This window comes from Cherax quadricarinatus, chromosome 1, assembly GCF_038502225.1.
Source record: "Cherax quadricarinatus isolate ZL_2023a chromosome 1, ASM3850222v1, whole genome shotgun sequence".
NCBI classification, from domain to species: Eukaryota; Metazoa; Arthropoda; class Malacostraca; order Decapoda; family Parastacidae; genus Cherax; species Cherax quadricarinatus.
In genome coordinates this window covers 960,042-978,809 of record NC_091292.1, presented here as the reverse complement: position 1 = coordinate 978,809, position 18,768 = coordinate 960,042, and the positions used below count along the sequence as shown (strand labels likewise).

The 18,768-nt window shown below is 38.0% G+C and overlaps 1 protein-coding gene across 1 annotated transcript in view; it reads left to right on the top strand.

The window, feature by feature from the left end:
* LOC128690911 (uncharacterized) overlaps window positions 1-18,768 on the top strand; it is a 41,534-nt gene extending 22,766 nt beyond the window's left edge. Inside the window, exons 7-14 of the mRNA XM_070086402.1 lie at window positions 3,157-5,915; window positions 6,596-6,808; window positions 6,980-7,096; window positions 11,584-11,719; window positions 12,970-13,085; window positions 16,298-16,414; window positions 16,586-16,663; window positions 17,071-18,768. Coding sequence (XP_069942503.1) covers window positions 3,157-5,915; window positions 6,596-6,808; window positions 6,980-7,096; window positions 11,584-11,719; window positions 12,970-13,085; window positions 16,298-16,414; window positions 16,586-16,663; window positions 17,071-17,145 — 3,611 coding nt within the window. The 3' untranslated portion in view covers window positions 17,146-18,768. The remainder of the gene's footprint in view (window positions 1-3,156; window positions 5,916-6,595; window positions 6,809-6,979; window positions 7,097-11,583; window positions 11,720-12,969; window positions 13,086-16,297; window positions 16,415-16,585; window positions 16,664-17,070) is intronic.

Here is an 18,768-nt window from a genome sequence, read left to right as displayed (position 1 = left end):
CTTGGGAGTTGACGTGTCGGCGGATGGATTTATGAAGGATGAGGTTAATCATAGAATTAATGAGGGAAAAAAGGTGAGTGGTGCATTGAGGTATATGTGGAGTCAAAAAACGTTATCTCTGTAGGCAAAGAAGGGAATGTATGAAAGTATAGTAGTACCAACACTCTTATATGGATGTGAAGTTTGGGTGGTAAATGCAGCAGCGAGGAGACGGTTGGAGGCAGTGGAGATGTCCTGTCTAAGGGCAATGTGTGGTGTAAATATTATGCAGAAAATTCAGAGTGTGGAAATTAGGAGAAGGTGTGGAGTTAATAAAAGCATTAGTCAGAGGGCAGAAGAGGGGTTGTTGAGGTGGTTTGGTCATTTAGAGAGAATGGATCAAAGTAGAATGACATGGAAAGCATATAAATCTATAGGGGAAGGAAGGAGGGGTAGGGGTCGTCCTCGAAAGGGTTGGAAAGAGGGGAAGGAAGGAGGGGTAGGGGTCGTCCTCGAAAGGGTTGGAAAGAGGGGGTAAAGGAGGTTTTGTGGGCGAGGGGCTTGGACTTCCAGCAAACGTGCATGAGCATGTTAGATAGGAGTGAATGGAGACGAATGATACTTGGGACCTGACGATCTGTTGGAGTGTGAGCAGGGTAATATTTAGTGAAGGGATTCAGGGAAACCGGTTATTTTCATATAGTCGGACTTGAGTCCTGGAAATGGGAAGTACAATGCCTGCACTTTAAAGGAGGGGTTTTGGGATTTTGGCAGTTTGGAGGGATATGTTGTGTATTTTTATACGTATATGCTTCTAAACTGTTGTATTCTGAGCACCTCTGCAAAAACAGTGAAAATGTGTGAGTGTGGTGAAAGTGTTGAATGATGATGAAAGTATTTTCTTTTTGGGGATTTTCTTTCTTTTTTGGGTCACCCTGCCTCGGTGGGAGACGGCCGACTTGTTGAAAAAAAAAAAGAAAAAAACTTCTGAACTGTTGTATTCTGAGCTCCTCTGCAAAAACAGTGATTATGTATGAGTGAGGTGAAAGTGTTGAATGATGAAAATATTTTCTTTTTGGGTCACCCTGCTTCGGTGGGAGATGGCCAACTTGTTAAAAAAAAAATGATTATTAAATGATTTCTCTATGATTTCCAACTCTGATATCTCAAGATCTGTTAGTTGACGATTTTTATTACGTCTGCTTTGTCTAATGGTTAGAGTGCTGACCTGCTAGTTTTAGGACTAGAATTAATTTGTCGTGGGTTGAATCCTGTCCATTCACCGAGTTGACTACCATATATACGTACAGCCTCTCCTCACTTATTGACAGAATTCCACTCCTAAGACCACGTTGGTAAATGAATTCGCTGCTAAACAAGGAGCATACTGTAATGGTAGTGGGTGTGTGTCAACCATTTTTTATAATGTTTTAATGTTATCTTTGCACCATTTACAACATTTTTAGTACAGTAGGGCCCCACTTTTACGGCAGGTTAGGTTCCAGGCTACTGTCGCAAAGTAGACATCGCCGGAAAGCAGAACTCCATTTTTTCCACTTATAAATGCATATAAATGCCAGATAACAAGTTTACACTAACATACATTAAGTTAGCAATAGAACTAGGCATTAAAAAACAATAAAAAGTAAAATACACATATAGTACACTCATTGCTTTCCTTAAAATATTTGTAGTCTTAATGTAGGGTGAGAAATGAGTTTTATTTGTAGGAAGTCAGGTTTGGGAGGTATGATAGGCAGCCAGGTCAGCCCACCCCACCCACACGTAATGTAAACAAACCAGGCGAACGCATCTGGTCTTTGTTTATACACTTTTTGTATTATACCATAATTATGTAAGTAAGTTTATTCAGGTATACACAAATACAGTTACATTGATTATCATACATAGCAGCATATGTGTAGAGAACCTGCCATAACCCAAAAAGAAGTCAGACAAAATGACTTATTTCCATACAAACACTTTACATTGTGTACAAGTTGTCTCCACGTTGATACAGTAGAATAAATAAAAGAAAAATACTCCCATTCTCATTGAACACCATTTTTAGAACAAATGATACTAAGTGAAGGCATATGCAAATTAGTCACTTTGACTTTTTTGGGTTTTCCTAGGTTCTCTACACACATGCTGCTAAGTATGATAATCTATGTGGCTGTATTTGTGTATACCTGAATGAACTTACTTACATACGAAAGGAATAATTTTCTAGTTACCCAGTAATATTATAGTGTATACATTTTCTCTGATGTTGGACTACAAGTCGCCTGGCTACCACATCTCATATTTATGTTAATTTATTCTGCTGTGGGATGTATTTGTTATGTTTATATGTTACGTAGCATGTGAACATGCTACGTAACATATAATTTTGAAAAAAATATAGATGGATTAATGGAAATGTCTATATCATTGTAATATACAACGTATAATGTGCCCAAGAGATAAAGTATTTACTTTAATATGGTGTCAAGAGTAGAGAGACTGTTAGTGATTTTAATGTGTACCTGCATGCCAGCTCAGTGTGTAAGTATATTTAGGTACAGGTATGCCTAAGCATAATTATCAGAGTACATATAAAATGTGCAATAACTTTAAAACACTTGAAATTTTGGAAAGTTTCCAGACATAATAGAGAGATGTGTTCACGGAGAATGTAAACAAACTGGATGGCGCCCGCCATATTAGAAAGCCTGCTAACCCTATAGCAAGTTTTAGTCATAATTTGAAATCGCCGTATTAGCAGAACACCGTATGGTGAAACGCCGTAAAGCAGGACCCTGCTGTATATTTTGAAATGTTTATACAGTAGTGTACTGTATATTATAATAAACAGAATAGAGGAAATCAGCTCTAATATGCATTATTTAGGTATGCATACGGGTCAGAGAGCCCATCGCAAGTCCGAGTCGTCGGTAAACGAGTATATCGCTAATTGAAGAGAGGCTGTACTGTGTATTTCCCTTAAAGATGAGATTTTTAACTATGATTTCTAATGTTAATATTTATAGCATTTCTTAATTCATTATTAGGGATATTAAAAGATTTGCAAATGATTTGTAAAATGCTGAATGATTCTTTTAGCATAACTTAAAGAATTTGAGGTAACAATTTTTAAGCTAATTGCATTATTACATTGATTTATTCTGTCAACAGATTCATATCTGAAGTATGAACATGTAAAACGGCCATCCTCAGAAGAGCGTCCAAAGAATCCTGCTCCTCCTGATACACTTCCACTTCCTCCTCCAACCCAAGGCCTGCACCCACCTCCTCATCCAAGACCACTCATATTTTCCCCAGACAATGATTTCCCAGATCCTCCTCGTCCACCACCACCTCCACCCCCACAGTTCAGTCCACGTATTAAAATAGAGCGCCATACACCTGTGCAGTTTATGTGCTGCTGTATGCGGAATGAATGTGAGCGAAGCAGTACTCATAGTGCAGAAATGCGTCCCCCTTCACGTCGTAATGGAACTACTCCACAGCCTACAGAAAGAAGACCAACACCGCATTTGTACAAAATGGAACCACCGTCCCCTTGTGCCTCACTGGCCAGGACCCCACACCAGAGTCTTCCTGGCCACTTTGCACCACCAGCTTCACCTCGTTGTGTTAATAATGTGACAACTGAAGCAAGAGTCACTGTTGGTGTGCAGACTGAGAAGGAACAGATTATTCCAGCAAATGACCAAGGGTATAATAATAATAGTAGTAACAATAACAATAAAAGACAGTATATTCCTAACTTAAGTTTAGCAAGAAGTGTAACACCATTAGTTACAATTAGAGTGGATCAGAGTACGAGCACAGATGATTTAGGTGGAGCATGGGAGCAACAGCAACAACGTGGAAAAAGCAGAGGCAAAGGTTGGTGGTGGCATCGTACTGGCCGACCTAGAAATCATCTGAGTCAGCTGACTTCAATTTCAAATTCTTTAAGTGATTTTGAATTCAGTCAGGATGCAGGAATTGCATTGCAGCAAATGATGGTTTTTAGTGAGCAAGAGACAGAGTTTGTCCGACATTTAGAGAGCATTGATCAAGAAATACACGAACTCATGCGAGAAAAAAAACGAATGACTGAGGAATTGGGACGACTTCAGCACCTGCGTATCGGTAAACTGCAGCAACTTGTACGGCAAGGTGGTGCTGGTGGTGGGATAACAGGAGCGGTAGTACCCAGAGGAGAACCTTCATTACGAGGAGCTTGCAGTGATTTAAGAACACCACGTACTTGTCGTCAAGACTCTAGCTCAGATGGTGGTGATCACATGGATACTAGTAACTCAACCACCACATACAACATCGAAAATATTTCACTGCGTTATGGATTATCTAAAGAAGATGTTTGTGTTCAGTCTACAACAGAAAATGCCTCGGTTGTTTCTTCTTCACAGGAAAAGGGTCCAAGAGTACGCTCCTTCAGCTTCTCTCATACATCTTCAAATGACTCTAGCAATGAATCTCAAACTGTTAGAAGACAAAGATGTACATCTACTTGCCATTCTCCAGGCAGAAGCTTGAAATCTAAAGAAACATTTCAGATTACCTATCTTGGCCCCATTAATCCTAATGAAGAGTTTTATCAACAGATTGCAAGTAACATTCACAAATTGCAACAGTCCATTTCCAATACAGATTCAGAAACAGACAATGATGCAAAATCATTGGAGGTTCCAGTTGAAAGCTCTGAGGCTAATGCGTTTTATAAAAAAGATGCGAGGGAAGCAGCAAGTAGAAATAGAAGCAACTCGTTGTCTAGTTCAGCTGAAGGTGACATTGAAAGTGAAGTGCCAGTTGATCATGATGAAGAAGAGGAGGAGAGAATATCTAGAAGAAGACACAAAATGTGTACAGATGATGGAGAAGCAGTTGTTGATTCCTCTGAACAGCATATTAATAAACTAAACAATGAATCTTCTCAGGGAGATAGTGAAGACTTGTCTGTAGATAAGCCTCAGGTTGAAGAAAATGAATCTTTAGGAGCACAAATTACTTTTAGACAAGTGGATGGTGGAGAGATAAAAAAAGGAGGGGAGGAACTGGAATATGCCCAGGACCATGGTTCACCTGAAGCATCTCAGGAGCCAGTGTCATCTGAAGCAATTCAAGAATTAAAACCAACTGAAGTGTGCCAGAAATATGAGTTGCAGGAAACAAGCCATGATTCTAAATCAACTGAAATATACCAAGAATCTTGTCAAACAAAGACCTCAGTAATTCATCAAGAGCCAATATTAACTGAAACTTGCCAAGAATCAAGTTTTATTCAAACCACTGGCACAACAGTAAAAGAGGAGTTCATCAGTACACCAAGGAAAAGTTGTTCATCAGCATCATCTTCCCCATCATCTTCACCAGATAGCCAAAAATCAAGAAATTCTTCTGGTGAACATTGTTATAGTTTGAGGTCTCGAGGCCCACCGAGCAAGATTAAGCAAAAGTCACCAGGAGGCCAGGAACTGAACAGTGAAGTGCAAGAGGAGAACTCTGTGAAAACTTCATTGGAGAAAGTAAGCGAAAAAGTGGGAGGAGAAGATAATCATGCAGATGATGAAAGGGAGAAAGAAGATGAATTTAGTACATTCCCTAATTTGGAAGGATTGGATGATGTGTCGGAAGAAAAGAAGAGGAAGCGTAAACGAAAAACAAAGAAGCACAGAGTTAATAAAAGAAAAAAGAAGAAATTACCGGATAAAAATGGAAGTAATTCGCCCATTACAGTAAATTCTAAAAGGAAATTGCCATCAACTCTACCATCAGTTACCTCTTCTAACAGTTCTCTAAGTTTGCTGGGAAAAGTTGTTACTGACCACAATGTGGATACTGATGAAGTTATGGAGAGTTCTGGAGATGAACATGTGTTTATCAGTCCCCCATCCCATGGTTGTGCAGTGTTGGATATTAAGGTAAAATGTGAAAAGATTTGTTAATGCATTCTGATTCTTCGCATTTCTCTAATATTTATTCATCTTTTCTACATACACTACTGTACTCTACTTCATATCAGAGCTTCTACTTGGTTGCACTTAACTGCCTTCCTACTTCTGTACTGCATTTCCACTCACATCCTCTTCCTTTGAATTTGGAAAGCCATTAAGGTGTGCCTGCTGTGTTGGCATCTCTCAAATCTTTAATTTATCTTGGAAAATTTTAAATAAAATTTCAAAGTTCATCTGTGTGTTTAAGCTCAAGATATCATTTCCTTCTCATGAGCAGACAACAGATGTAAAATTTTTCTTGAGGTAGTCTTATGTACTGTATCATATCTGTCAAGGGAGATTTCTTGATGCAAGTATAGGTCTCTTGATGCAAGGAATTGGATCTGGCCTCTCCTTCCTTGGATCAAAACCTGCTTGCCTTCTGTTCTTCCAGGTGTGTAGGATTCTTGGGGGTTTAGTGCATCTCTCCCCTCCATAAATTTAATAATGTTGATGTGTAGATTGCTAAAACAGAATAAAGAGTGTTGTGTGCACGTATGTGTGCATGCTCTCTCTTAGCTTGCTAAGTAGTGAGATTTTTCATATTGAAAATTGGGAAATTTGTACTGAATCTTTGAAGTGAAAATAATAATAATTTGAATCTGCAGGTTGTTGGAGACTTTGTGATAACTGCATCTGGTGATGGCACTGCAAGATGTTATGACATGACATCAGGTCGTGTTATGGCTACATATGTTGACCACACTGACGTTGTGACATGTGTAGGAGTTGTTGGCAAGCCTGATTTTGCCACAGGTTCACAAGAATTTCAGGTCATTACAGGATCAGCAGATAAAACCATATGCATATTCAATGGCATGGTAAGGCACTTTACTTCAGTAAACCATATATGTAGTTTATTTCCTGTTTAAATAAATAATGTAAAGTATTTTTTGTATATAATTTTGTGCACACAGTCTGTACTCACAAGAAATATTACAAAAAGTTTTCTTAATCATTCTCTATTAATTAATGTAATTTATTTATTACAGAATGGCATGGTAAAACAGCGGTGTGAGGTAGGTGAGGGTGTACGGTGTCTGGACATATCTTGGGGTCAACTCTTCCTCGGAACCGAAGGCGGCTGTGGTGCAAGATGGAACTTCAAGGTAAAGATAGATTATTTTGTATAAAACTATTGACATAACTGTTAACAGATGGCACCAGACCTAGGTAGTAGGTTGATAAACAGCAACCGCCCAGGGAGGTACATACTACCGTCCTGCCAAGTGAGTGTTAAACGGAAGCCTGTAATTGTTTTACATGATGGTAGGATTGCTGGTGTCTTTTCTGTTTCATAAACATGCATATTTCAGGTATGTCTTGCTACTTCTACTTACATTTAGGTCACACTACACATGCATTTACAAGCATATACATGTACTGTATATACACACTCCTCTGAGTTTTCTTCTATTTTCTTACTAGTTTTTGTTCTTGTTTATTTCCTCATCTCCATGGGGAAGTGGAACAGAATTCTTCCTCCATAAGTTATGCGTGTCGTAAGAGGTGACTAACATGCTGAGAGCAAGGGGCTAGTAACTCCTAATCCTATATACATTACTAAAGTTAAAAAGAGAAACTTTTCTTTTTCTTTTTGAGCCACCCTGCCTTGGTGGGATACGGCCGGTTTGTTGAAAGAAGAAATGGCACTAAACTAGTATACTACTGTATGTATAATCCTTTTATAAACATTTAAAGTCCTCCTTCAGTGGTTTTGATACTTAAGACTTCAAAGAGAAACTACATGACTATCCCTTCAGGGGAAGTTAACTTGGAGGCATAAAGCCATTCAAGATATAGGTAGAAGTGAATTCTGATTATTTTATTAAAAATTAGTAATGTTGAGCTGAAGGGGGTGGGAGAGTTTCAATGGAGAGGAATAAATGGGATTAGGTCAGGGGTTTCAAATAGAGTTAGAGCTAAAGAAGGAGTAGCAATAATGTTGAAGGATAAGCTATGGCAGGAAAAGAGGGACTACAAATGCATAAATTCAAGGATTATGTGGAGTAAAATAAAGATTGGATGTGAAAAGTGGGTTATAGTAAGCATGTATGCACCTGGAGAAGAAAGAAGTGTAGAGGAGAGAGAGAGATTCTGGGAAATGTTGAGTGAATGCGTGGGGAGTTTTGAATCAAGTGTGAGAGTAATGATGGTTGGGGATTTCAATGCTAAAGTGGGTAAAAATGCTATGGAAGGAGTAGTTGGTAAATTTGGGGTGCCAGGGGTAAATGTAAATGGGGAGCCTTTAATTGAGCTATGTGTAGAAAGAAATTTGGTAATAAGTAATACATATTTTATGAAAAAGAGGATAAATAAATATACAAGGTATGATGTAGCACGTAATGAAAGTAGTTTGTTAGATTATGTATTGGTGGATAAAAGGTTGATGGGTAGGCTCCAGGATGTACATGTTTATAGAGGAGCAACTGATATGTCAGATCATTATTTAGTTGTAGCTACAGTTAGAGTAAGAGGTAGATGGGAAAAGAGGAATTTGGCAACAACAAGTAAGAGGGAGGTGAAAGTGTATAAACTAAGGGAGGAGGAAGTTCGGGCGAGATATAAGCGACTATTGACAGAAAGGTGGGCTAGTGCAAAGATGAGTAGTGGGGGGGTTGAAGAGGGTTGGAATAGTTTTAAAAATGCAGTATTAGAATGTGGGGCAGAAGTTTGTGGTTATAGGAGGGTGGGGGCAGGAGGAAAGAGGAGTGATTGGTGGAATGATGAAGTAAAGGGTGTGATAAAAGAGAAAAAGGTAGCTTACGAGAGGTTTTTACAAAGCAGAAGTGTTAAAAGAAGAGCAGAGTATATGGAGAGTAAAAGAAAGGTAAAGAGAGTGGTGAGAGAGTGCAAAAGGAGAGCAGATGAAAGAGTGGGAGAGGCACTGTCAAGAAATTTTAATGAAAATAAGAAAAAATTTTGGAGTGAGTTAAACAAGTTAAGAAAGCCTAGGGAAAGTATGGATTTGTCCGTTAAAAACAGAGTAGGGGAGTTAGTAGATGGGGAGAGGGAAGTATTAGGTAGATGGCGAGAATATTTTGAGGAACTTTTAAATGTTGAGGAAGAAAGGGAGGCGGTAATTTCATGCACTGGCCAGGGAGGTATACCATCTTTTAGGAGTGAAGAAGAGCAGAATGTAAGTGTGGTGGAGGTACGTGAGGCATTACGTAGAATGAAAGGGGGTAAAGCAGCTGGAACTGATGGGATCATGACAGAAATGTTAAAAGCAGGGGGGATATAGTGTTGGAGTGGTTGGTACTTTTGTTTAATAAATGTATGAAAGAGGGGAAGGTACCTAGGGATTGGCGGAGAGCATGTATAGTCCCTTTATATAAAGGGAAAGGGGACAAAAGAGATTGTAAAAATTATAGAGGAATAAGTTTACTGAGTATACCAGGAAAAGTATACGGTAGAGTTATAATTGAAAGAATTAGAGGTAAGACAGAATGTAGAATTGCGGATGAGCAAGGAGGCTTCAGAGTGGGTAGAGGATGTGTAGATCAAGTGTTTACATTGAAGCATATATGTGAACAGTATTTAGATAAAGGTAGGGAAGTTTTTATTGCATTTATGGATTTAGAAAAGGCATATGATAGAGTGGATAGAGGAGCAATGTGGCAGATGTTGCAAGTTTATGGAATAGGTGGTAAGTTACTAAATGCTGTAAAGAGCTTTTATGAGGATAGTGAGGCTCAGGTTAGGGTGTGTAGAAGAGAGGGAGAATACTTCCCGGTAAAAGTAGGTCTTAGACAGGGATGTGTAATGTCACCATGGTTGTTTAATATATTTATAGATGGGGTTGTAAAAGAAGTAAATGCTAGGGTGTTTGGGAGAGGGGTGGGATTAAATTATGGGGAATCAAATTCAAAATGGGAATTGACACAGTTACTTTTTGCTGATGATACTGTGCTTATGGGAGATTCTAAAGAAAAATTGCAAAGGTTAGTGGATGAGTTTGAGAATGTGTGTAAAGGTAGAAAGTTGAAAGTGAACATAGAAAAGAGTAAGGTGATGAGGGTATCAAATGATTTAGATAAAGAAAAAATGGATATCAAATTGGGGAGGAGGAGTATGGAAGAAGTGAATGTTTTCAGATACTTGGGAGTTGACGTGTCGGCGGATGGATTTATGAAGGATGAGGTTAATCATAGAATTGATGAGGGAAAAAAGGTGAGTGGTGCGTTGAGGTATATGTGGAGTCAAAAAACGTTATCTATGGAGGCAAAGAAGGGAATGTATGAAAGTATAGTAGTACCAACACTCTTATATGGATGTGAAGCTTGGGTGGTAAATGCAGCAGCGAGGAGACGGTTGGAGGCAGTGGAGATGTCCTGTCTAAGGGCAATGTGTGGTGTAAATATTATGCAGAAAATTCGGAGTGTGGAAATTAGGAGAAGGTGTGGAGTTAATAAAAGCATTAGTCAGAGGGCACAAGAGGGGTTGTTGAGGTGGTTTGGTCATTTAGAGAGAATGGATCAAAGTAGAATGACATGGAAAGCATATAAATCTATAGGGGAAGGAAAGAGGGGTAGGGGTCGTCCTCGAAAGGGTTGGAAAGAGGAGGTAAAGGAGGTTTTGTGGGCGAGGGGCTTGGACTTCCAGCAAGCGTGCATGAGCGTGTTAGATAGGAGTGAATGGAGACGAATGATACTTGGGACCTGACGATCTGTTGGAGTGTGAGCAGGGTAATATTTAGTGAAGGGATTCAGGGAAACCGGTTATTTTCATATAGTCGGACTTGAGTCCTGGAAATGGGAAGTACAATGCCTGCACTTTAAAGGAGGGGTTTGGGATATTGGCAGTTTGGAGGGATATGTTGTGTATCTTTATACGTATATGCTTCTAAGCTGTTGTATTCTGAGGACCTCTGCAAAAGCAGTGATAATGTGTGAGTGTGGTGAAAGTGTTGAATGATGATGAAAGTATTTTCTTTTTGGGGATTTTCTTTCTTTTTTGGGTCACCCTGCCTCGGTGGGAGACGACCGACTTGTTGAAAAAAAAAAAATGTTGAGCAAGATATTCATACATTAATGAATGACAATACACCTAGATTTTATTCTTGTGCATTTTGCGAATGTATTTTTAGAGGAGGAGTTCCCAAACTTGAGATTGCAATAATTTTACAGTTGTAGAAACATGTATATAATACGCAGTTTTCAAGCTTTTTCGTTTGTATTCAGTGTTGCTCTACTGCACCAGTGTCCAGCGGTAATAGGCCATCAAACTGATCATCAGGTTTCTGTGATATTTCTTCTCCTTGAGGGCTATGTCTTGGTGAAATTGTTCACTGTGGAGTTCTGTTTTGCAGAAACTGTATGTGTTGGAGCAAAGCCAAGTTCAGATGTGAATTCAATATCACAAATTAGTTAGAAACTAGTATTTAAACATGAACTGAAACCATTGTTTGCCAGTGTAATTTTATCATGAAAGTAAAATGTGTAAAAAAATTAATAGGAGACTGATTAAAAAATTTTAGATTAAAAAAAAATTTATTCAAAGTCTTTTACTCGTTCACTTAAAACACATAGGACATATTTTGTGTAATAAAATAAATTGTGTTAATCAGTTCCATAATGAAGAACACTTTCCAAAGGACAAGGGTGTGACGGAGATGGTGCAGTTCTGTGGTAAAGCAGTAACAAGCTTAAAGGCCATGACAGAGGGTGGCCGGCGAGTACTGCTTGTTGCTGCCAAAACTACTCCTCTCATGATCAGAGATGCTATGACTGGTAAGGCTCTCTCAGTCTCATAACTCATTATTATGTTTGAAATGAATGAGATTCACAACAAGAATCTTTGAGATAAGGTAAGAGGAAGCACATGGTGTTATTTGTAAGTTTGGGGAATTTCTTGAGCAAGGACTGTGAAAATGCAAGTTCATCACTTATCATAGGATTTTTCCAATAATGATTAAATGCAAAATAAATTACAAGCATGGCAGAGTAAGGGTGTACATTGATTGTTTAAGGTGCCGTATAAATAATACAGTCTGCCGTTGAGGCTAAAATGTTAAATGTTAAAGGATTAAACATGAGAGTCCACCTACGTGGAGTCTACCTGGAGAGTGTTCCTGGGGTCACTGCCCCCGCAGCCCAGTCTATGACCAGGCCTCATGGTGGATCGGGCTGAGCACCCATGCTGTTATTGCCAGTTGCACACAAACCAACATATGAACCACAATCTGGCAGGTCAGGTACTGACTTCAAGTTAATGAAAATACTGTAATGTTAATAAAGGGGTACCTTCTCCATATTTAAAAAATAAGGACCTACCTAAACATTTTTTGCACCCAACATGGGAAGCAGGACCCTGCTCCTTGTATACACTATGCAGTGCTCTTATCATAATCTAATAATTTATGTATGGATGTGAAGCATAAAAGGAAGACAAGATGCTTGTTGTTCAACAGCCGGGTCTTCAAATGAATGTACAAAGGCGCATTCAGAACTTTCCTAACTCAGTGTGCAAGAGATGTGCACTAAACGAAGTGACATGATTGCAAACAAACCATACCACGGGTGGGGCTTGAACCCTCAGACTGACTGCGGGTTCAAGCCCCACCCGTAATATGGTTTGATGTACACTAAAATTCATGAAAGCAAACTCCTCCAGTAAGTAGTCACCATGACTGCAGAGACTTCTAAATATAGTAACCATATACCTGGTTTTATAACAGTATCAGGCCTCTTATCCTGAAAATTGTAGAGTTCTAGTTAAGAGTAGAGTACCTGCAGTGATACCATCGTAGGTCTTGAAGACGTGAAGATACACAACTCATTTAATGTTGGAGAATTTACTTAATTAAAATGCAAGGACTTCATCTGCATCTTCATATTCACCAAATTGGCTCTTTCCAGTCTTAAATTTTACATATCCTCCACATGTAATTTTTCCTGTGTATTTTTCTAATTTTAATGCTTTGCAAATAATGAAGTTAATAAGTAGACTAGTGCTGATGTGATTGCATTTGTGTGTGTAGGTCTGTTTCTGCGCACCCTAGAGCACATCCAGCTGACAGTTTATGCAACTGTGTCACATGGAGGACTTCTCTACACTGGTGGCTCCAACAAAGCCATTGTCTACTATGACTTCACGGTTAGTTCCTTCCTTTCTTTGTAAAAGCAGACACATTGCAAAATTTAGATCACGTTATGTGTACTTGAAATTTTAATCAGTTTGGGAGAAAACTATTATTATGCAGAGAATTCTGAGTGTAGAAATTAGAAGATTGCAAGGTTACAGAAGGTATAATCCAGAGCACTAAGAAAGGGTCTTAAGGTAGCTTCAGTCATGCATGTTGCTGAATTCGTAGGTATTCAGTGGGACCTAAGTACAGTATATTGGTCCTGTGAGTTGAGACATGGACTAAAAGTTTTAATGTAAACAAGTGCAAGCAGTAATGCATTTTGTGTATAACAATGTCAATATGATGTGAAAACACACTGAGACAAAATTAAAACTTGTACAGAACTGTAATAATCATTAACAGTAATGTGAATTTTACAAAACAAATCTAGTTATGAGAGTGTGCTGGAGTTTCATAGATACAAGAGAGCAAATGAGAGAGTGGGTGAGATGTTATCAACAAATTTTGTTGAAAATAAGAAAAAGTTTTGGAGTGAGATTAGCAAATTGAGGAAGCCTAGGGAATAAATGGATTTGTCAGTTAAAAATAGGAGAGGAGAGTTATTAAATGGAGAGTTAGAGGTGTCAGGAAGATGGAGGGAATATTTTGAGGAATTGTTAAATGTTGATGAAGATAGGGAAGCTGTGATTTCCTGTATAGGGCAAGGAGGAATAACATATTGTAGGAGTGAGGAAGAGCCAGTTGTGAATGTGGGGGAAGTTGATGAGGCATTGGGTAGAATGAAAGGGGGTAAGGCAACTGGGATTGATGGAATAAAGATAGAAATGTTAAAAGCAGGTGGGGATATAGTTTTGGAGTGGTTGGTGTTAATATTTAATAAATGTATGGAAGAGGGTAAGGTACCTAGGGATTGGCAGAGAGCATGCATAGTTCCTTTGTATAAAGGCAAAGGGGACAAAAGAGAGTGCAAAAATTATAGGGGGACAAGTCTGTTGAGTATACCTGGTAAAGTGTATGGTAGAGTTATCATTGAAAGAATTAAGAGTAAGATGGAGAGTAGGATAGCAGATGAACAAGGAGGCTTTAGGAAAGGTAAGGGGTGTGTAGACCAGATGTTTTCAGTGAAACATAGGTGAACAGTATTTAGATAAGGCTAAAGAGGTTTTTGTGTCATTTATGGATTTGGAAAAGGCATATGACAGGGTGGATGGGGGGGGGGGGCAATGTGGCAGATGTTGCAGGTGTATGGTATAGGAGGTAGGTTACTGAAAGCAGTGAAGAGTTTTTATGAGAACAGTGAGGCTCAGGTTAGAGTACGTAGGAAAGAGGGATATTATTTCCCAGTAAAAGTAGGCCTTAGACAAGGATGTGTGATGTCACCGTGGTTGTTCAGTATATTTATAGATGGGGTTGTAAGAGAAGTGAAAGCAAGGATCTTGGCAAGAGGTGTGGAGTTAAAAGATAAAGAATCAAACACAAAGTGGGAGTTGTCACAGTTGCATTTTGCTGATGACACTGTGCTCTTGGGAGATTCTGAAGAGAAGTTGCAGAGGCTGGTGGATGAATTTGGGAGGGTATGTAAAAGAAGAAAATTAAAAATGAATATAGGAAAGAGTAAGGTTATGAGGATAACAAAAAGATTAGGTGACGAAACATTGGATATCAGATTGGATGGAGAGAGTGTGGAGGAAGTGAATGTATTCAGATATTTGGGAGTGGACGTGTCAGCGGATAGGTCTGTGAAAGATGAGGTTAATCATAAAATTGATGAGGGGAAAAAGGTGAGCAGTGCACTTAGGAATCTGTGGAGACAAAAAACTTTGTCCATGGAAGCAAAGAGGGGAATGTATGAGAGTGTAGTTTTACCACCGCTCTTATATGGGTGTGAAGCATGGGTGATGAATGTTGCAGCGAGGAGAAGGCTGGAGGCAGTGGAGATGTCACGTCTGAGGGCAATGTTTGGTGTGAATATAATGCAGAGAATTCATAGTTTGGAAGTTAGGAGGAGGTGCGGGATTACCAAAACTGTTGTCCAGAGGGCTGAGGAAGGGTTGTTGAGGTGGTTCAGACATGTAAGAGAGAATGGAACGAAACAGAATGACTTCAAGAGTGTATAAATCTGTAGTGGAGGGAAGGCAGGGTAGGAGTCAGCCTACAAAAGGTTGGAGGGAGAGGGTAAAGGAGGTTTTGTGTGCGAGAGGTTTGGACTTCCAGCAAGCATGTGTGAGCGTATTTGGTAGGAGTGAATGGAGACAAATGGTTTTTAATACTTGATGTGCTGTTGGAGTGTGAGCATAGTAACATTCATGAAGGGATTCAGGGAAACCAGCAGGCCGGACTTGAGTCCTGGAGATGGGAAGTACAGTATCTGCACTCAGAAGGAGGGGTGTTAATGTTGCAGTTTTATAATTGTAGTGTACAGCACCCCTCTGGCAAGACAGTGATGGAGTGAATGATGATGAAAGTTTTTCTTTTTCGGGCCACCCTGCCTTGGTGGAACTCGACCAATGTATTAAAAAAAATAATAAAGACTCGAGTACAAAGTACTGATGATTTCATATCTGTAATTTTTGATGTGGTGTTGAATTGTTCATGTGATTATGAAGGCACACATAGTGAGTTGGAAGACAGCAAGCATCCAAGAAAGTACAATACTACCATCCTGTCATATGAGTGTGAAACGGAATTGTCTTAAATGTTTTGTACTCAGGAAAGATTGCTGATTTTTTCTTTTGTTTAATGAACCTGTAATATGGCACATAAATCTTACAAACTTCTAATTACACTGAATGTAGTGATTTTTTAATTCCTGTGTATGTCTTAATACAGTTGTGTTTATTCTTGCAATACAGGTACAGTGAATCCACAATATAGTGAATTAATAGTGGGAACTGGTATCCATTGAATGGAATGTCAATTACTTCAGGATTATAAAAGTGATTTTCGTGATTGTAACATGAACTGACTTGGTGTGATGTATGGGGAAGCTACTGCTAGAAAACACTACCGAGTCGTTAACTGATACTTCAACATGTACAGGGTTTAGTTTATTTTATCAAGCCTTTGTTTACTATATAAAAGGTTTGCTGTATTTCTTTCCAGTTTAGAAGGCCTGATCTGAGATACCATATATACTATACATACAGTTTTATATATTTATTTAATGTATTTAATTTTATTCTGTGATAAAAAACATTAATACTCATTTTTTTTTTTTCAGACGGGTAGCAGCAGAGGTCACATAGCAAGTGAGGCAGATGTGTCTTGTCTCAGCATCTATAAAAGTCACCTAGTTGCCACCTGTTATGATGGACTTGTCCGAATATTTTGTCTGGCTGTATGTTTAATATTCTCTTTAATTAGTAAGATGTGACTTGACGAATAGTGAATATCAACTGCATTAATATTGTTGTTGCATTATTATACTCTGTATTTCCACTTTCCTCTTCCCTTTGACAATGTATGTCAATTGTATTATTCAATTTTTAATTTAATATTTCTTTCACAGACTGGCCAGCTTCTACAAAGAATACCAGTTGAAGCTACAAATAAAATGTTCATTTGCTCAGCATTGTATAAAGACAGAGTAAGTTTTGTACAGTATTGATGTTGATGTTTATGCTGCAGCAAGGAGGCTGGAGACAGTAGAGATGTTGTGTTTGAGGTTAATGTGCAATGTGAATATTACTCAGAACATTCAGAGTTTGTAGATTACAAGGTAATGTAAAGCATGATATGAAGCCCCATGCAGCGTGAAAGACATAGCACTAAAATTTAAATGTCTTTGCATATATGTTTAACTTATTTTATTCTGTTAGTTCAGCATAATTAAGTACCCTGCCTTGGTGGGATACGGCCAGTTCGTTGAAAAGGAAAATATACATTAGTACCATATATTCCTAATATGCAGTTTGTTTCAGTTTGAAATACATTAAGACAATGGTAAATGTAACATTGTATGTATCTTATCCTTTAATGAATGTATCTTTGCAGTTACTGGTGGGAAACAAGAAGGGAGAGGTGGTGGGCTGTCATCTGCCTCAGCTTACTAGTCAGCCTGGCCAATAACTCATGACTGAAGCTGTCTGGCATTCCTAAGTAGTGAAGGCCCACCAAGTTGGTAATGTGACAGCCAGCTTGGAGGTGTGACTTCCACTCCGCTTGGAAACTTGAAAATTTATTATTTCTACAAAGAATCGGTGCTCATAAATTTGTTTAGAATATTAGGTCAGAGTTTAAGAATGTTTATGAGAAGTTTAGCCACTAGATGACTGCCTTCAGTTGGTGTATATATAGTATTCTGAAGTGTAGACTTATTTGAGTCTGGCTCAATCTTGCTCACTATCTACAGAATTGTGTGCTCCAGTTTTATGTCCATCCAGTTGTTGATGAATATTTTTTTTTTAAGCTGCAGATTCATAATAAGCATATCCCTTTGTAGTGTCAAATTCCTGGTATACTGGACTAATAAGTCTTTCAGCAAGAAAGTCATTTTGTTAGTAAAACTGAAGTTATTTTAATGATGCAACCTACAACGTAATAAAAGGAGATATTTTTAAAATGAGAAACCAGCTTTGCAGTTCATATTAGTATCAGCACCAGTGGTTGTTAACTCTTGTTGAGTCTCATGTGATGAGCTCAAAATTTCCATTAAAAAATACTTTGGAAACCTTGTCCTATGATGTCTTTCATAAGTGAATTTGTAGATCTCTGTGTTTTATACACTAATGTGAATTTGATCGTCTTTGGTGGTATTACTGGTAAGAAGGTATTTCTTTTTAAGTGAGAACTTTGCAATTGTAATTGTTATTTGTTATTGTTTTTACAGGTCTATTCATGTCCTGTAATTTTTCACTCGAGCACAAAACTTTGATGTGATACTGGGCTGTATTCAGAAAACACTGCAGTAATACGTACATTCTACCAACTATAGAACCAACTGAGGTATATGTAGTTGTCAAGTGTTCTACTCACAATTTGGTTGAAGTTAAATATATATATTTACATTCTAAAGCATAAAATAAGTTGGTAAAGGTGATTTGCAGTTGCTGCTTTCTTCAAAGTTGGGTTATTAGTTTGGATTTTTTTTTAATTGCTAGTAGATAACTTCTGTTATTTAATATTGAGCTGTGCTGTACCTATATATATAATATAACAGTGATTATGATCTTTGTTGTAAATCTTAAAGAAAATACAAAACACTAAATCATCAACTTCCATGACTTTTCATGTATAAAAATTAAAAAAAAAAAAAAACTTGCTAAATTAATGAATTTGATTTGGTAAAAGTAAAACATAAACATTTAATTTGTGACCAGCATTGCAATGCTACTTATTTTATGCTTTATATTATGTATTATAACATTATCTGCTATGCTCTTGATATTGTGAATATGAGCCAGAATTGCATTTGCATCGGTTGTTACTATATGAAGATGGATACTTGAACTGAGTCCTTTTTTGAAAATGGCCCATGGACTAGCTAGTCAGGCTTATAAACAATGGCCATGCTCTTCTTTGTTTTCTTTGATTACTATTTTTTTTATGGTACTGTAAATTTATTATTTTTCAAGATTGTGGGGATATTAGTGTTTTGCTCATACAGATCTCAAACATAACATTTGTTGTCAGATTTTAATGTTTATCACATACTTGCTGTTTATACAAATAAAAAAAATTTAAAGTAGAGAA